The sequence below is a fragment of the Phialemonium atrogriseum genome, assembly GCF_030411735.1.
Source record: "Phialemonium atrogriseum strain 8032-3 unplaced genomic scaffold QBC33scaffold_2, whole genome shotgun sequence".
NCBI lineage: Eukaryota > Fungi > Ascomycota > Sordariomycetes > Cephalothecales > Cephalothecaceae > Phialemonium > Phialemonium atrogriseum.
In genome coordinates, this window is record NW_026848139.1 from 754,647 (window position 1) to 768,874 (window position 14,228).

Here is a 14,228-nt window from a genome sequence, read left to right on the forward strand (position 1 = left end):
TGTGTCACTGATCTCCTTTCCCCTTTTCAAACTTCCTGAGCCGTGTCGCCAATCTTCCGCGCGTGATTCCACTCGCATCGCCAATCCATGTCTCGGTGTGGCAGAAACGCCGACTCAGGGCGCAATCGAATGCCATGTCTTGTAATCATGGGAAGATCGGTGTTGGATCGAAGACAGATTCCTGCATATTTCTCTCTCCCCTCTGCCTCTATGAGATCAACGATCCCCTTGTTCACAAAGATGCCCATCAAATCACTGTGTAGTAAGAATGATTCTATGGTAACCCATGAGCTACAATTTAATGACTCTGACAAACTCACGTTAAACGCGGGTTTCTGATTGATAAGAGAGTGAAATGTGATAATCCACTTGATATTCCCAACTACATGTTTGCCATGAATAACCACATAATTCAATCAAAGTCAAGAACTAATTAGGTAGCTGTGACGAAGGGAATTCGAGTATACAAGACGCCGATACTTAGCTCTTCCCAACCAATCCTTACTTGCTTCTTCTGCATGAGTGTCTGTCGAGCCAGCAGATTGAATGGCCACTGGACTGCCCCCTACCCTGAATAATGTAATTCCACCTCTAGACACAATCACTCAGTCCAAATGAATCTAACAAAATTCTATTTATTACGTATTGAGACTAACAGGCTTCACGTGTTAAGGTTACCTAATTATTATTAGTTCCAGCAGATTTCCTCGTAGAATGAAATAGAATCATCGTACAGTGGGTGAGAGGAGTAATTAGTGAACGAAGGATTGGTAATGGGAAAACGGGTAATCTGTAGTGTCCTGTACCGATGTAACATAGGCAATAGGCCTTGTGGGGCGGATCCTCAACAGTGATCTTGGGTCAGCATTAATGAGGAACGAGGCAATTATGCCTCCTCCTCCCACAACATCTTTGTCCTGAAACTCATCATAACGCCTCGAGCCAGCAACGTTGGGCTCCCATATCTTCTCATCTCTCTCAGCCTCGAACTCAAGTCGTGAGAAGAAACCCGACATCGCCAGAACCGTCAGACACCCACCTCTCGCCCGCAATGCCCATCTACTGCATCACCGGCGCCAACCGGGGCCTGGGGCTCGAGTTCGTCCGGCAGCTCGCGTCCTCGCCCGAGAACACGGTCCTCGCCACCAGCCGGTCCGTCTCGCCCGCCGACCTGGGCGACCTCAGATCGGCGGCGTCGGCGACGACGCACATCCTCGAGTGCGACGTCGGCTCCCTCGAGTCGATCGGCTCGTTCGCGCGGGAGGCGGCCCGCATCCTGGACGGGCGCAAGGTGGACTTCCTCGTCAACAACGCGGGCGTCAACCTGCAGTCGTCGCGGAGCAGCCTGGAGATCGACCCGGAGACCCTGTACGACCAGGTGCGCATCAACGTCGTCGGGCCCGCCAAGATCGTCGAGTCGTTCGCGGGCGCGGGCATGCTCTCCGCCGACGTCAGGGTCGTCAACTTGACGTCGGGGCTGGCGAGCATGGGCGTCAGCTTGGGCATCAGCCCGCGAAAGTGCGCCGCCTACAGCATCTCCAAGGCCGGGCTGAACATGCTCACCGTGCACCAGAGCGGGGACCTGAGGACGAAGTTCCCCGGCGCCGTGGCGATCGTGATCGATCCCGGTTGGGTGAAGACAAGGCTGGGCGGGGAAGGGGCCATCCTGGAGCCCGAGGTGAGCATTGGGGGCATGTTGAAGGTCATCCACGGACTGGGTAAGGATGACAATGGGAAATTTTTCTCCTACCAGGGGGATGAGATCCCTTGGTGAAGGGTGCTGGAAGGGTGCTGGAAAGGGTATCATCTCGGGAGCCGGCTAGCGAAATTCAAGTTGCCTGATATTTCTCCCTTATGCATCTTATCCATGATTGACGTGTTCGGAGAGATCTGTGAAGTTGTGGCACAACGGCGTAACTGAATGCCCTTATGCCCTTACACGTCAGGCTTCCTTGGTCCAGTGGCCGAAACTAGCTTTTCGTCTTCTTAGAACCGTTGCGTCCAGTCCAGCCGCGATTAGATTCTCCAAGTCTCTCTCTCTACGTTTTGCGAGGGTTGGATGAGGTAGCACCCAAAACTCCATCAAGTCTTCCACATCAGCCGAGAGGCCCAGTCCACATTGTCCTTCAGTAGTCTCGTCGAAGACATTTTGCCCTGCTGGAGATCAATGTGGGAGGTATCCCCTTTTCCTTGCACAACAAACAAGCAAGACTCAACTGGCTTGTCACTAGGTATCGTTGAAAAGCTTCGTAAAGGTTCTTGCTGTCCCCAGACTGCGCATGAGCCAGGCTTGATGCTACCACTACAGTATATGACTCGTTTTGGAGGGGGAAAAGGAGGGAGAGTGACAAAATATAAAAAAGACAAAAAGAAATTGCCCTCACCTGGAATTGAACCAGGGACCTTTACATATACTTGTTGAATACTAGTGTAACGCACTACCGCTGTGCTATAAGGGCCAATCTAATTGATGACTGAGCATTCCTCTTCCTAATGGGACTAATAAAAATAAGAGAAGGGGCAGCGTATTGCAACCCTGTTTATTAGTTGCATTAGACCCTTGCTGAGTTTGTAACTGGGAACAAAAATTAGCTTTGTTTACTCGTAGAGTCAACAGCCAATGGTTACAGCTACGAGGTCTCTCAACGGCTTGTCCCTTGCCGTAGATTCTTGCCTACCTTGCCGACGCTACTTGATATCTGTTGCTTATACGCATAAAGAGGGAACCTCATCGCCTTCTACTAGTCTGCGGATGAGTAAGTCCCAAGTTCTTGGCATCACTAAATACAGTCTCCTGTTCTAGCTGTTGCGTGCTATTGCCCTTTGTCTTTCGAATTGATACGAATGCGAACAACATCATGGTAAGCGACCTCTCTGACGACTCGAGCCTGTTTTCTTCTCCCTCAATCCCCTCCCTCGATCCCCTTTCTTCTCCTACCTCTAATTCCACAAACATTGCCCGACGGTTGCAGCCCGAGGTGCCCTCCTCCTACGTGGCCCGTTAAATCGCTTCTGCCGTTTGATACAAGTGAAGGTTAAAAAGGTTTAAGTGAGACCACCTTTCTCCTCTTGAACGTGAAAAACGTAAACGGGCCTTTTCTGCACTGCCTCTAACAATGACAACATTCTCTCACTCCCAACCCCGGTCCAGTGTAAGCCATGTCATTTGAGCTGATTCAGCACGATATTAGCACCCTGGACCATACACTCTCGGACGTAAGTTTCTTCAACTCTAACGAAGCACTTGCTGGAGGATTGCAGCGCCGGTGCTTATAAAGGCAGCCAGGCCATCGTATCTCGGTCTGGGGACAGGACATCTTCAGAGTGTTTCGGGCCACGTTGGGAATTGTCGTATTCGACGGGCAGCGGCAGCGGTAGAAGGAATATCAAATGCAGTGCGTGCTCCGGCTGGATGCTGCCGATCTCTGGTTGCCGCGACCAATAGTAACTGCCGAGCAGGCGCTCTTCTTGGGAACTCGCATGTGCGGGACCTAGACTGCGGGGTTTATCAGTTGGGGTCGATGTCCGTCTCTCGGGATTTCGGCTTTTACCCCGCCGGGCTGAGTAAGGCTCTCTTCTCTCAGCGGGTATTGCAATCCAGTACGCAAAGCCATGCTATCCTATGGGGCTCAGTAACAACAATAGCTGGTGAGTTTCCTGCTCTGGAGGGACCAGGTCAGTTGGCTAAACTAAATGGGCCAACTCTGCAGCGTGGTTGGACACGTTTTATGCCCTTGTTCCATTTTGCCAAGGATCGTTCCCCGGGCGCAAACCAGGGGGGTTGGACCCACTCCTCCACAATCCCGATGTTGCACAGTCGCAATCAATATTCCGACCAGCCTCCGCCAGTTTCTCCAATTCAGTGACAACTGCCATCCCCCCTTGGCACAGATCTGTAATAAGTCTGGGTTACATGTGGCTCGTAATGGCCTTTATTTATAAAGGCCCGCCCCCCAGCATCCGCCTGCCAAGATGTAGCTTCCCCAGTTCCCCAGTTCCCTAGTTCCCCAGTCTGCACAAAAATCGCCCTTTCCCTCAGATACCGCAGTGGTTACAGATCCGTACAGCTCCAGTCAATTCTACGCCTGCCTCTGAAGGAACTTGAAGATGGCCTCCGTCGACATCAAGCCGCGGTTGCTCATCAACGGCCAGGTAAGATCCACCACTTCCGTGTAACGAGACTGCCCCCCCCCCCCCTTCGCCCACTCGAGCTAACCTCACCTGCTCTGCCGCTTCCAGCTCGTTGAGGCATCCGACAAGAAGACGTTCCCCATCTACAATCCAGCAACTCGCGAGAAGGTCGCGGATGGTGAATGACCCCGTCCCAACTCCTTCCCGAAAGGGCACCATGGCTTACGTAGAGAGCAGTCCCCGAGGCCACAGAGGACGACGTGAATGCCGCCGTGGCGGCAGCGAAGGCGGCGTTCCCGGCATGGTCCAGTCTGGACCCCGCCGCGCGGGGCCAGCACCTGAAGAACCTGGCCGCGCTCCTCCACAAGCACAGCGACGAGCTCGCCCGCCTCGAGGCCGTGTCCATGGGCCGGCCGATCAACCAGTACATCGACGCGCACGCCGCCGCGGGGACCTTTGAGCACTACGCCGAGGCCTGGGCCACGATCCAGGGCCACGCCAGCGTCAACACGCCCGGCTACGTGGCCATGACGCTGCGCCAGCCCTACGGCGTCGTGGGCGCCATCATCCCCTGGAACGTGCCGCTGCTCTTCCTGGGCAACAAGGCCGCGCCCGCCCTGATCGCCGGCAACACGGTTGTGCTCAAGTCCAGCGAGAAGGCGCCCCTCGCGGCCGCCAGGACCGCCGAGCTGATCGCCGAGGCCGGCTTCCCGCCGGGCGTCTTCAACGTCCTGTCGGGCCACGGCATGCCCTCGGGCGCGGCCCTGTCGCGGCACATGGACGTGCGCGCCATCAGCTTCACGGGCTCGTGCCGCACGGGTCGGCTGATCCAGGAGGCGGCGGCCAAGTCGAACCTCAAGAAGGTGATCCTCGAGCTGGGCGGCAAGTCGCCGGCCGTCATCTTCGAGGACGCCGACATCGAGCGGGCGGTGCGCGAGACGGCGCACAGCATCCAGTGGAACAGCGGGCAGGTGTGCATGGCCAACTCGCGCATCTACGTGCAGAAGAGCGTGGCCGGGCGGTACGTCGAGGCCTTCAAGAAGGCCTTCTCGTCGGTGACGGCCGGCGACCCGACGCGCGGCGACGTCGACCACGGCCCGCAGGCCGACGAGGTGCAGTACAACAACGTCATGGGGTACATTGAGGAGGGCAAGAAGTCGGGCAAGCTCGAGCTCGGCGGCAAGGGAAACCTCGAGAGCACCAACGGCTACTTCGTCGAGCCGACCGTGTTCCTCGACACGCCCGAGGACGCGCGCGTCATGAAGGAGGAGATCTTCGGCCCCGTCGCCAACATCAACACGTTCGAGACCGAGGAGGAGGCCATCCGGTGGGCCAACGACACCGAGTTCGGCCTGTACGCCTCCGTCTACACCAAGAGCATCGACCGCGCCATGCGCGTCGCCAAGGCCCTCGAGAGCGGCTACGTCGGCGTCAACTGCACGAGCCCCTCCACAGCGAGGGACATGCCGTTCGGCGGGTACAAGTCGTCCGGCCAGGGGCGGGAGGGCTGGCTGCACAGCTTGGACAACTTCCTCGAGACCAAGACTGTCCTCATCCGGGTCGACGATTTGTGAAATCTCAAAACTGTTTTTTGTCCCCCGATAGTGTGGTAGAGATTGTAGATGAGCCGAGTGTCAGAATTGTTCTCTTTCCCGACTAAGTCTTGCAGATGGTGTGCACTAATTCAAAATGTATGTGGTACTAAAATGGGAGCCTCTATGCTTGACCCAACTCGACTGTGCAGGATCCCATGTTGTGTCGCCTTTGCTTATCGGGCTGTTCTTTAAAAGCCGCCCCCTCCCCCGGGGGATCCATGCGTTATCCATTCTATGTCGCGTATTGCAGAGGGCCCGCATGACTGACTATACGGGGCGAAGCCAAAGGGCTCCCGAAGATGCATCGCCCAAGGAGCCATGGGTTGATGTATCATGCCAGGCAGTACCTGATATGACCTACCATGTCAGTGCCTGGTTGTCGTGACTCTTTGAAAACGCCACAGCCAACTTGTCCCACGCTTGGCACTCCTTTCGCCTAGCCTTCTGTCCGTAGGAAAAAAGGTGGCTGGGCGGCAAGGCACATGGGGAAGAAGGACATGAGGTTGTCTTGGTCGTCGTCCGGGATGATTAGCTGGGGGGGGGGGGGGGGGGGGTCCACCGCCCAGTATCCGCCACTACCTGACTCGGAGAAAAGGGGTTTGGGCTGAAGAGAGCCCTTCCAACGTTGTTTTATTTCTTTGCTTTGTCTCTCTAGGGCGGCCAATCAAGGAACTTTAAATTCGGGAGGCATGGGCCTTGATGGGCGGGCCCCGTAACAGGGCGCATTCCCGTCTTTGCATGGGAGGCATTGGACGAATGTTCTCGTTGAAATTGCTACTGCTGGTACATTACGTATGTGCTTCCCGGAGGCATGTAGTAGGAATAAAGTCATTTTTTGCGCGTGAGATGACGGAACTCGGCACCACGACGCGCCAGAATCCTGCAAGCCAAGCCGAGGTCCGAGACTAAGCGGCGTTTCGCCCTGATCCCCGGATCCTGTTTGTGGAAGCCAAATTGGAAATCTCGCCCGTGCACTGTAAACCCTCGCTTGCTGTGAGTCGATCAAACCGCGAACTACCAGGCCCTTCTTTGTGCCCTTCTCCAAGGATGGACGGAGTGGCGCCCGTCACCAAAATAGCCACGCGGGGCGACACAGGGGGCAGGTCCTTGCGAGCCAAGCTCTTGAGTGGCGTGTCCACTTTCCCATTGCGGCTCGCAGCCTGATTTGGGCACTCACTCGATCTCATGTGCGTCCAGAGTTTACTGGTCGGGCTCTCCAATACCCAGCTTGGCGGGTTTCAATGGCCACAGCTTAGTCCGCTTGCCCCACGGCACGAGTGCTTCATCCTGGGGCTCTTGCTAGCCACCTATATCCTTGGCACTTGGCAGTGCAATCATCTCAGCGGCGGACAGGGCCTGGAGGAGCGCTGTTGGTTCGATGATGAGCGAAAACATCTTGGCTCTGGTTGTGTATAAAGACTTAACCACTCCTCCATCATGGACAAGCTTCTCCCCATCGTCGATCTCATCTCCAGAAAAGCAAGTGATCCTCGACCATCTTCAATTCTTATTTTCCATTCGGCATCTTTCCGGCTGGTCCGCTCTCTTTTCAACTTTCACTTCCATCCATTCTTTTTTATCCGTCCGTCTTCACCTCCGTGACAATGACCAAGCTTAGCCTCTTCGCCGCTCTCTCCTGCGTGCTCGCTTCAGTCGCCGCCCTGCCAGCCCCTGGATCAGGAGGAGTCACCGTGGGCCAGCGCATTGCCCTGCTGCCGCGGGCTGAAGAGGCGGAAGACCCGAACAAGATAGACCAGACAGCCCAGTTCAACACCAAGGTCGCGTTGAAGGGAGGCAACATCCAACAGGACACGACATTCCCACCAGGGGTTAGTGCCAGTCCCCTGCCATGTCGACTCTACGACCAGACATCTTCCATCCTTGGCATCCATATGGGGCACACAATAATACTGACTCCAACACCAACTGATCTAGCAAAACGGCGTGCTGGAGATTGAATTCTCAAACATCGACGGCCGGACCTTGACCGTCGTCGAGAACAAGAAACCACCTCCTCCTCCTGCGGGATTCACCGCTATTGAGAAGTCGACGTTCCAGGTGACCCTGAGCGGCGGCTCGGCCGACAACCTGACGGTATCCAAGGTCGATTACATCCAGAACGCAGACAGTGAGTTCCCCCCCCTCCCCCCGCCGAAGAAGAAGAAGAAGAAGAAGAAGAAGCAAACCCCCCTGCATCGATAAACCAGACAGGTTGCTAACCTTTTGTCCTCCTCCCCAGGCCCCCTGGACATCAGCACCGGACAGATCGGCCGCCTGTGCACCAAGACCAACACGTTCATCATCGGCGCCGACGTGGGCGAGCTCGAGTTCGAGGCCGACGAGAAGGAGCTCTCGCTCAAGGTGGCCAACATGAACGGCGAGTTCGGCATCTTCCTCCCGAACGCCGCCGCCGCCGCCGCCGGTGGTGCGGCCGCGGGAGCGGGCGCGGGCACCGCCGCCGGTGGCACCGCCATCGTCGGCAACGCAAGTCTGCTGCAGCTCCTCGCGTCTCTGCTCTCCAAGGCCGGGATAACCCTGACTGCTGGGGGCATCTGAGCTTGCAGCGGGCAGGAGATGATCGGGTGACGTCGTGGGGCGAGGGGAATATCCGGGGGTGGATGATGTGCGGCTTGGTATGACGTTGTGTGTGCGAGTAGGCTGTTGCAGTGTCCGTCTCTGGTCGAATCTGCTCAGTCACCGACGACATAGTATAAAATACCCCCCAAGGAGGACTGGACTGCGTTTCCAAAGGCTGTATATAGTCTGTGCCTTCTGCGTTCGCTGGTGAGCGCAGCTGCTTTGGAACCGCATTGCCTCCGCCAAAAAAGTCAACATGAGCTTTTGTTTATTGTGTCCACATATGTCCTCGAGGTTCTGATGGGGGATGACTTTCAAGTGCCGTGTGCCTAGAACTTTAGTGCTAGTATATTGCTACTGTCAATGGTCTAAGACGGCCTTGTCAATCTGAATTGACGGGCTTCTTCAACAGAGGCTAGTGTTCATTAGAGACCAAGGTTGGCTGACTGCAGAAACGGCCCTGTGACGAGACTATTTCATGTAATATTTTCTGGCTATGCATCTGAAAAAGTTCTCAAGGTGTGTCTGGACTTTCTTTCTTTCTTTTTCAAAACGAACTGGGGGAAGAAAATAATTAAATCATAGGTAGGGAGATGATTGAATAAGTCTTTGCCTTTCTAGAATTGTCCTATCCAACGAGAGACCTCACTAGCTTAAACGTCACTCTTTGGCCAGAATTCAGGTGCAGAAGCAAATTACTTGATGTTGGTGCTGCAAAAGATTAAAAAAAAAATTGGTTCTGATGTATTCTACAGAGAGAGAGGTATGTGCACTATCGAAGTCTCAAGACAGAATCCAAATTTCAAGTCTTATTTGACTTACACCGTGGTAGGCATTGCGCTTTTCTAAGGTTGCTGTTTTTATCGCAGCTGTGACGATCAGATTGGCGGTATTTAAGGACTAATTATTTACAGGCTGCGTCGTCCTGTCTCTTCTTGATGTCGGCACTGGAATCAGCATGCCTTGTCAGAACGGTGATGACTCAGGAACAAACGTCAGAAGGAAGGCAAAGAAAGAGAGAGGAGTGGCAGGCTCTATCTTGGGGGTCAAGGTTTGGATTTTGAGAAATCTTTGAGACTTGGGTCCTGGCGCTGTGGCAACAAGTGGGATTGTCTAAAGAGTCTTCACGTTGACCTAGTAGATATACTCGGGTCTTTAGTCTTAATGTATACAGAGATATATATAGTCAACGACCTTCGAGTTGACTCCCACATCGTAGTATCTGCCATTTTTCTTGACTGACTACGTCTGGCCACCGTTTGCGATATGCTCTGCTCTATTGAGTCTTGATTTCCCCAAGTCGTCTCACCTTAGCATCCATATTAGTTACCAACATTTCATCTCATGAACAAGCTGATGAATGGCAGGTTGGTAGTGGACCAAACCTCCTACCCCTCCAGCAGTCTCTTGACAGCTGTGTCTGTCTTATCGACAACGAGTAACATGTTGTCTACATTATCCTCTCACAGAATCCCCCAAGGCCGTGCTCACGGGGCCTGCTCTGCAGCCTGCACAATAACACCTTCTAGAGCCCCGTCCCGAAAAGGACAGAGGCCAGGCAATAGCTTAGTCTAAGGTCCAAGCGTTGGGGGAGGAGGTTTTTTTTTTTTTTTTTTTTTTTTTTTTTTTTTTGTGGGGGGGGGGGGGGGGGGGGGGGTTTGGAAATGGCTGACGGCGAGTTTGATGCAAGCAGCGACTTGCTTCTTCAGGGACACTCCAAGCTGGTCGATATGAACCTGGTCAGTCGACAATAATATCAAGACCTCCAAGATACTTTCAGCATCTTCTAGCCAGAGATCCTCGTTTTCTCCTCTGAAACCAAAGCCGCCTGGGTCATTTCTACCCCACCGATCTTGAAGAAAGTCCCTCCAACTAACGGCCGTAAACCCCCGCATATCATCCTGAGGCTTGACAGCCTCCGACGTAGCTTTTTGAGCACTCCAACTTGCTGGCTGGTCAGGGTCAACAATTTAATTAACAGGTCCTCCGCTCTTGCGGAGCTTTAGCTCCTTTCCGGAACCTTTAGCTCCTTCACTGTGGCGCCGAGCTGAACCAGCCACAGCTTCCAATCTGTCACAATTGTAAAAGTGGGGGATCGCCGGACAGCGGGGTTGTCACAGAGGGGCAGGTATCTAGACAACGCAAGAATAATTTTCCCACCACATAATTCCATGTCATGCCAGGGGCAGCCAAAGTTGCCGACGGAACGACATATAAACCATAGCTATCCAGCCTCCTTACCCTTCCAAACCGGTTGGACAGACATTGTCCACATCATGGCGGATACATCAGCGCGAGAGACTCATACTCCTTCGCAAACCTACCTCTCCACGAGAGGTGGTGACTACGGCGTAACGATTCCTCAACGCCCAGTCCATCTCGACAACCTACTAAATTCTCGCAGCTTTCATTTGAGACTGTTGTGCTGAAGGGACTCGCGGCAGATGGTGGTCTTTTCTTACCCGAGGAAGTCCCAATTGCAACAGATTGGGTACGTACTCTTGGGAAGCATTTCCTGTCGCTTCCAACACCGTTTGTATACTCGCATGGCTAATGCCAAATACCTGCCTTAGCAAAGTTGGAAAGACCTGTCGTACGCCGAACTAGCCTTCCAGATCCTCAGCCTGTACATATCGACCGACGAGATCCCCGCAGATGATCTGAAAGATATCCTCGACCGAAGCTACTCGACCTTCCGTGCGAAGGAGGTTACACCCTTGGTCCACCTGCAGGACAACCTGTATCTTCTGGAACTATTCCATGGGCCGAGTTATTCCTTCAAAGATTGTGCATATAAACATCACTCCGTCATGGATAACCAACCATGGTCGCTTCAGCGAAGCTGACGAGCTATTAGGCGCCCTGCAATTCTTGGGCAACCTCTTCGAGTATTTCCTTGTTCGGAGGAACCAGGGGAAAGAAGGCAAAGGTGAGTGGGACAACTGAGGCGCCTAAACTGTGCCAATGGCCGCGGTGAGCTCGGATCGGGGGACCTTGTGACTAGGGGACTGACAAGCTCGTAGACAGGCACCATCTGACTGTTGTCGGCGCGACGAGCGGTGATGTAACTCCCCCTCCCCCCATATCAAGATCCCTTCTAGCCAAGGCACTAAGACATCTGTAGACTGGATCCGCAGCGATATATGGTCTCAGGGGCAAGAAGGATGTATCGGTATTTATCTTGCATCCGAAAGGTCGTGTCAGCCCGTTCCAAGAAAGGCAGATGACCACCGTTTTGGATGGGAATGTCCACAATATGGCCGTCACGGGCACGTTTGACGACTGCCAGGACATAGTCAAGGCATTGTTCGCTGACCCCGACACCAATCAAGCGCTGAAGCTCGGGGCAGTCAACTCGATCAATTGGGCGCGGATTTTAGCCCAGATCGTTTACTATTTCCATGCCTATTTCGCCCTGGCCAGAACGTCTCCCTCATTCAAGATCGGCGACAAGGTTAGAGCTGTGGTTCCTACTGGCAACTTTGGCGACGTCTTGGCCGGGTACTTTGCCCGTCGTATGGGCCTTCCCATAGAGAAGCTCGTCGTTGCGACCAACGAGAACGACATCCTAGATCGGTTCTGGAAGACAGGCCGATATGAGACGAAGCCTGCTCGGGGGCCCGAGGTGGAGGGAGGGTTGAGAGTCAACGGCGCGAATGTCCATGAGGGTGGCGTGCGCGAGACGCTGAGCCCTGCCATGGACATTCTGGTGTCGAGCAACTTCGAGCGTCTGCTCTGGTATCTTGCCTACGAGTTCGCCTCGAGCGCCGGGATGAACGACGAATGGAACAAGAGACAAGCTTCACAGGAGGTCGCGCTGTGGCTGTCCGACCTCAAGAAGAAGGGAGGCTTCGGTCCCGTCTACCAGGACGTGCTGGAGAGTGCACGTCGCACGTTCGAGAGCGAGCGCGTGACAGACACCCAGACGATTCAGGCTATCAAGGATCTCTACCATGACGTAAACTACGTTCTGGATCCCCATACGGCAGTGGGCGTAACCGCCGCAAAGAGGTCCATCGGAAAAACGGGGCCGCAGATGCCTCACATCTCGCTCTCGACGGCCCACCCCGCGAAGTTTGTAGCGGCTGTTGAACTGGCTTTGCAGGACGAGACGAATTTCAGTTTCGACAAGGTGCTCCCTGCCGAGTTCGCCGGTCTTTCCGAGAAGGAAACACGTGTGACAACGGTGGAGAACTCTTGGGAGAAAGTGAGAGAAATTGTCAAGAAGCAGGCTGAAGAGGACATGAAACGGTAGTTGCGCGGTATTTTTGAATAAGATAAATCAGTCGTTTCCGCAGCGTCCTGATGCAGTCATTTTCCTAAGCTCTTCTACCCTTCTGCGCAGGCCAGAGGCCCGAGGCCTTGTATTTAGTTAGCATTAGATCCCTCAAGTGATGAGATCCTGCAGGGCATCATGATTTCCCCTCCCGATGACACGGGAGTCCCAGTACTAAATTGAGGGTGATAACAACATCCGGACTTGCTCGCAAGCATCAGAGCCCAGAACAGCCCATGACATAACAAGTCTTCAATGTTCCACAGACAGCAAGTGCAGCTCATCGCAAGCGGAGAAGCATCAGGGACAAATGAACATAAAGAGTTGGCAGCTCACCCCCTTGAGAAAGACATCACCTTCCGACGTGTCGTACCCGGAATGACGACGAGCCTGATACAGAGACGAGAGGCACGATAGACGGAAATGGGAACCGGGTATCGGCCTACATGGGTTGATAGATATACTCTTAATTCGCCATTTATTAATCGGCTAAACTAGCCAGCACGGCGGCCGATGAGCATCTTGGATTCCGGGCACCACCCCTCGATCTGCTCGATGTTCTTAGCCTGCCACCGCGAAGGCTGGTGATATCCAAGCGGTGTCTCGTAATATATGGTTTCAACTGCAAAGGTCTTGGCGACGTCCTCAGTGGGCAGCTGCACCCCGTCTCCAACCCGCGCCATCGCCTCCGTGTAGAACCACTGGTCCTCGAACTTGATGGAACTATTGGCAAAGCTCGACTCCTCGGTGATCCTCAAGAACAGACTCGGGTTCCTCAGCGAGAGCCCTCCGTTGTACCCCTTCCCGTATCTCGCCGCAATCGGCGCCCCGACAAAGTCGTAGGCGAAGAAGTCCTCCACAGTCGTTGAGGCCTTTGAGCATATGATGCTGTCGGACTGGAAGAGGAGGATTCGCTCCGCCGACTGCACCTGTTCCCACAGCCACGGCTCTGTCAGGAAGCGCGAAACAGAAGCGCTGTTCTTGAATCTCGTCGCCGGCGGGAGGAAGCGGATCTCGATTCTTTGGTCCGTCACCGCTCGGCGGAACGAGGGAGAAGGGGGCAGGGCCCAATGTTCCTCGAGAGTGAACAGGACAATCTTCCACGCGGGTCCGAGGACGGCGCCGAAATGGAGCATGAGGGGGATGAGATTGGGGGTCATCTCCGTCTCGATGATGACTCCCAGGGGCGGGCTGTTGGGAACGGCGTCAGATGTGTTGAAGGTACCACTGGAACCCGTCGAGTTTTGGCCCGAGTTTTGGCCAACGTCATGGTCCTGGGAAGGCTCCAAATTCTCCACGGCCGGAGGAGGCTCGCTGTGAGAGTCAACCTTAATCAAGCAAGTCAATACCCGAAATGAAGTCCTCGTGGGTCGGCGACGGGAAGTAAGAACAATGGACATAAAAACGAACTATTGAATAGACCATCTCCCTCTTCCAGAACGAGACAACCAGCACACATGCCACGATGGCGATCAGAAGCACAAACTCCCACGAATGCCGAAATTTCGAGCCGCTCGAGGGCCATAGCTTGGATGGGAAGACCATGCCGGTTGAAAGGGGGAAACCACAAACGCCAAACACCCAAATTGGTGCCAAAAAAAAAAAAGAGTCGGCTTATATGAGGGAGGATTTAATACAGACGGGGAGGG

The 14,228-nt window shown here is 54.3% G+C and overlaps 5 protein-coding genes and 1 non-coding gene across 6 annotated transcripts; 4 read left to right on the plus strand and 2 right to left on the minus strand.

The window, feature by feature from the left end:
* The first annotated feature begins 741 nt into the window (after window positions 1–741).
* QBC33DRAFT_523945 (uncharacterized protein) lies at window positions 742–2,084 on the plus strand. The gene has a single exon (XM_060426683.1). It carries the CDS (start codon window positions 1,052–1,054, stop codon window positions 1,772–1,774), a length of 723 nt encoding a protein of 240 aa, XP_060287737.1. The 5' UTR covers window positions 742–1,051; the 3' UTR covers window positions 1,775–2,084.
* Window positions 2,085–2,375: 291 nt separating this feature from the next.
* Window positions 2,376–2,459, minus strand: QBC33DRAFT_t19. Its single transcript has one exon. It is a non-coding gene; the product is annotated as a tRNA-Thr (tRNA).
* Window positions 2,460–3,838: 1,379 nt separating this feature from the next.
* QBC33DRAFT_523948 (aldehyde dehydrogenase) lies at window positions 3,839–5,838 on the plus strand. The gene is made up of 3 exons (XM_060426684.1): window positions 3,839–4,152; window positions 4,240–4,309; window positions 4,369–5,838. Exons 1-3 carry the CDS (start codon window positions 4,108–4,110, stop codon window positions 5,703–5,705), a joined length of 1,452 nt encoding a protein of 483 aa, XP_060287738.1. The 5' UTR covers window positions 3,839–4,107; the 3' UTR covers window positions 5,706–5,838.
* A 1,492-nt stretch (window positions 5,839–7,330) lies between these two features.
* On the plus strand, window positions 7,331–8,700 carry QBC33DRAFT_591938 (uncharacterized protein; the record flags this gene model as incomplete). Its single annotated transcript, XM_060431669.1, has 3 exons — window positions 7,331–7,555; window positions 7,662–7,854; window positions 7,966–8,700. The coding sequence occupies 3 exons, from the start codon at window positions 7,331–7,333 to the stop codon at window positions 8,280–8,282; spliced, it is 735 nt and encodes a 244-aa protein (XP_060287739.1). The 3' UTR covers window positions 8,283–8,700.
* Window positions 8,701–10,258: 1,558 nt separating this feature from the next.
* Window positions 10,259–13,033, plus strand: QBC33DRAFT_523956 (tryptophan synthase beta subunit-like PLP-dependent enzyme). The gene is made up of 6 exons (XM_060426685.1): window positions 10,259–10,654; window positions 10,708–10,794; window positions 10,877–11,090; window positions 11,161–11,232; window positions 11,327–11,367; window positions 11,428–13,033. The coding sequence occupies exons 1-6, from the start codon at window positions 10,475–10,477 to the stop codon at window positions 12,556–12,558; spliced, it is 1,725 nt and encodes a 574-aa protein (XP_060287740.1). The 5' UTR covers window positions 10,259–10,474; the 3' UTR covers window positions 12,559–13,033.
* QBC33DRAFT_156269 (uncharacterized protein) lies at window positions 12,942–14,047 on the minus strand. Its single transcript, XM_060422201.1, has 2 exons — window positions 13,990–14,047; window positions 12,942–13,893 (listed from the first exon to the last, which is right to left on the minus strand). The coding sequence occupies exon 2, from the start codon at window positions 13,737–13,739 to the stop codon at window positions 13,074–13,076; it is 666 nt and encodes a 221-aa protein (XP_060287741.1). The 5' UTR covers window positions 13,740–13,893; window positions 13,990–14,047; the 3' UTR covers window positions 12,942–13,073.
* Window positions 14,048–14,228: the final 181 nt, after the last annotated feature.

Excerpts from the sequence above, each read along its gene's own strand:
- QBC33DRAFT_523956 (XM_060426685.1), top strand. The coding sequence starts at position 10,475 with ATGTCATGCCAGGGGCAGCCAAAGTTGCCGACGGAACGACATATAAAC. Across the intron at positions 10,795-10,876 it reads TCCCAATTGCAACAGATTGG|CAAAGTTGGAAAGACCTGTC; the intron begins GTACGTACTCTT and ends TACCTGCCTTAG. Across the intron at positions 11,091-11,160 it reads GAGTTATTCCTTCAAAGATT|GCGCCCTGCAATTCTTGGGC; the intron begins GTGCATATAAAC and ends ACGAGCTATTAG.
- QBC33DRAFT_156269 (XM_060422201.1), bottom strand. The coding sequence starts at position 13,739 with ATGACCCCCAATCTCATCCCCCTCATGCTCCATTTCGGCGCCGTCCTC.
- QBC33DRAFT_523948 (XM_060426684.1), top strand. The coding sequence starts at position 4,108 with ATGGCCTCCGTCGACATCAAGCCGCGGTTGCTCATCAACGGCCAG. Across the intron at positions 4,153-4,239 it reads GGTTGCTCATCAACGGCCAG|CTCGTTGAGGCATCCGACAA; the intron begins GTAAGATCCACC and ends TGCCGCTTCCAG. Across the intron at positions 4,310-4,368 it reads TCGCGAGAAGGTCGCGGATG|TCCCCGAGGCCACAGAGGAC; the intron begins GTGAATGACCCC and ends CGTAGAGAGCAG.
- QBC33DRAFT_523945 (XM_060426683.1), top strand. The coding sequence starts at position 1,052 with ATGCCCATCTACTGCATCACCGGCGCCAACCGGGGCCTGGGGCTCGAG.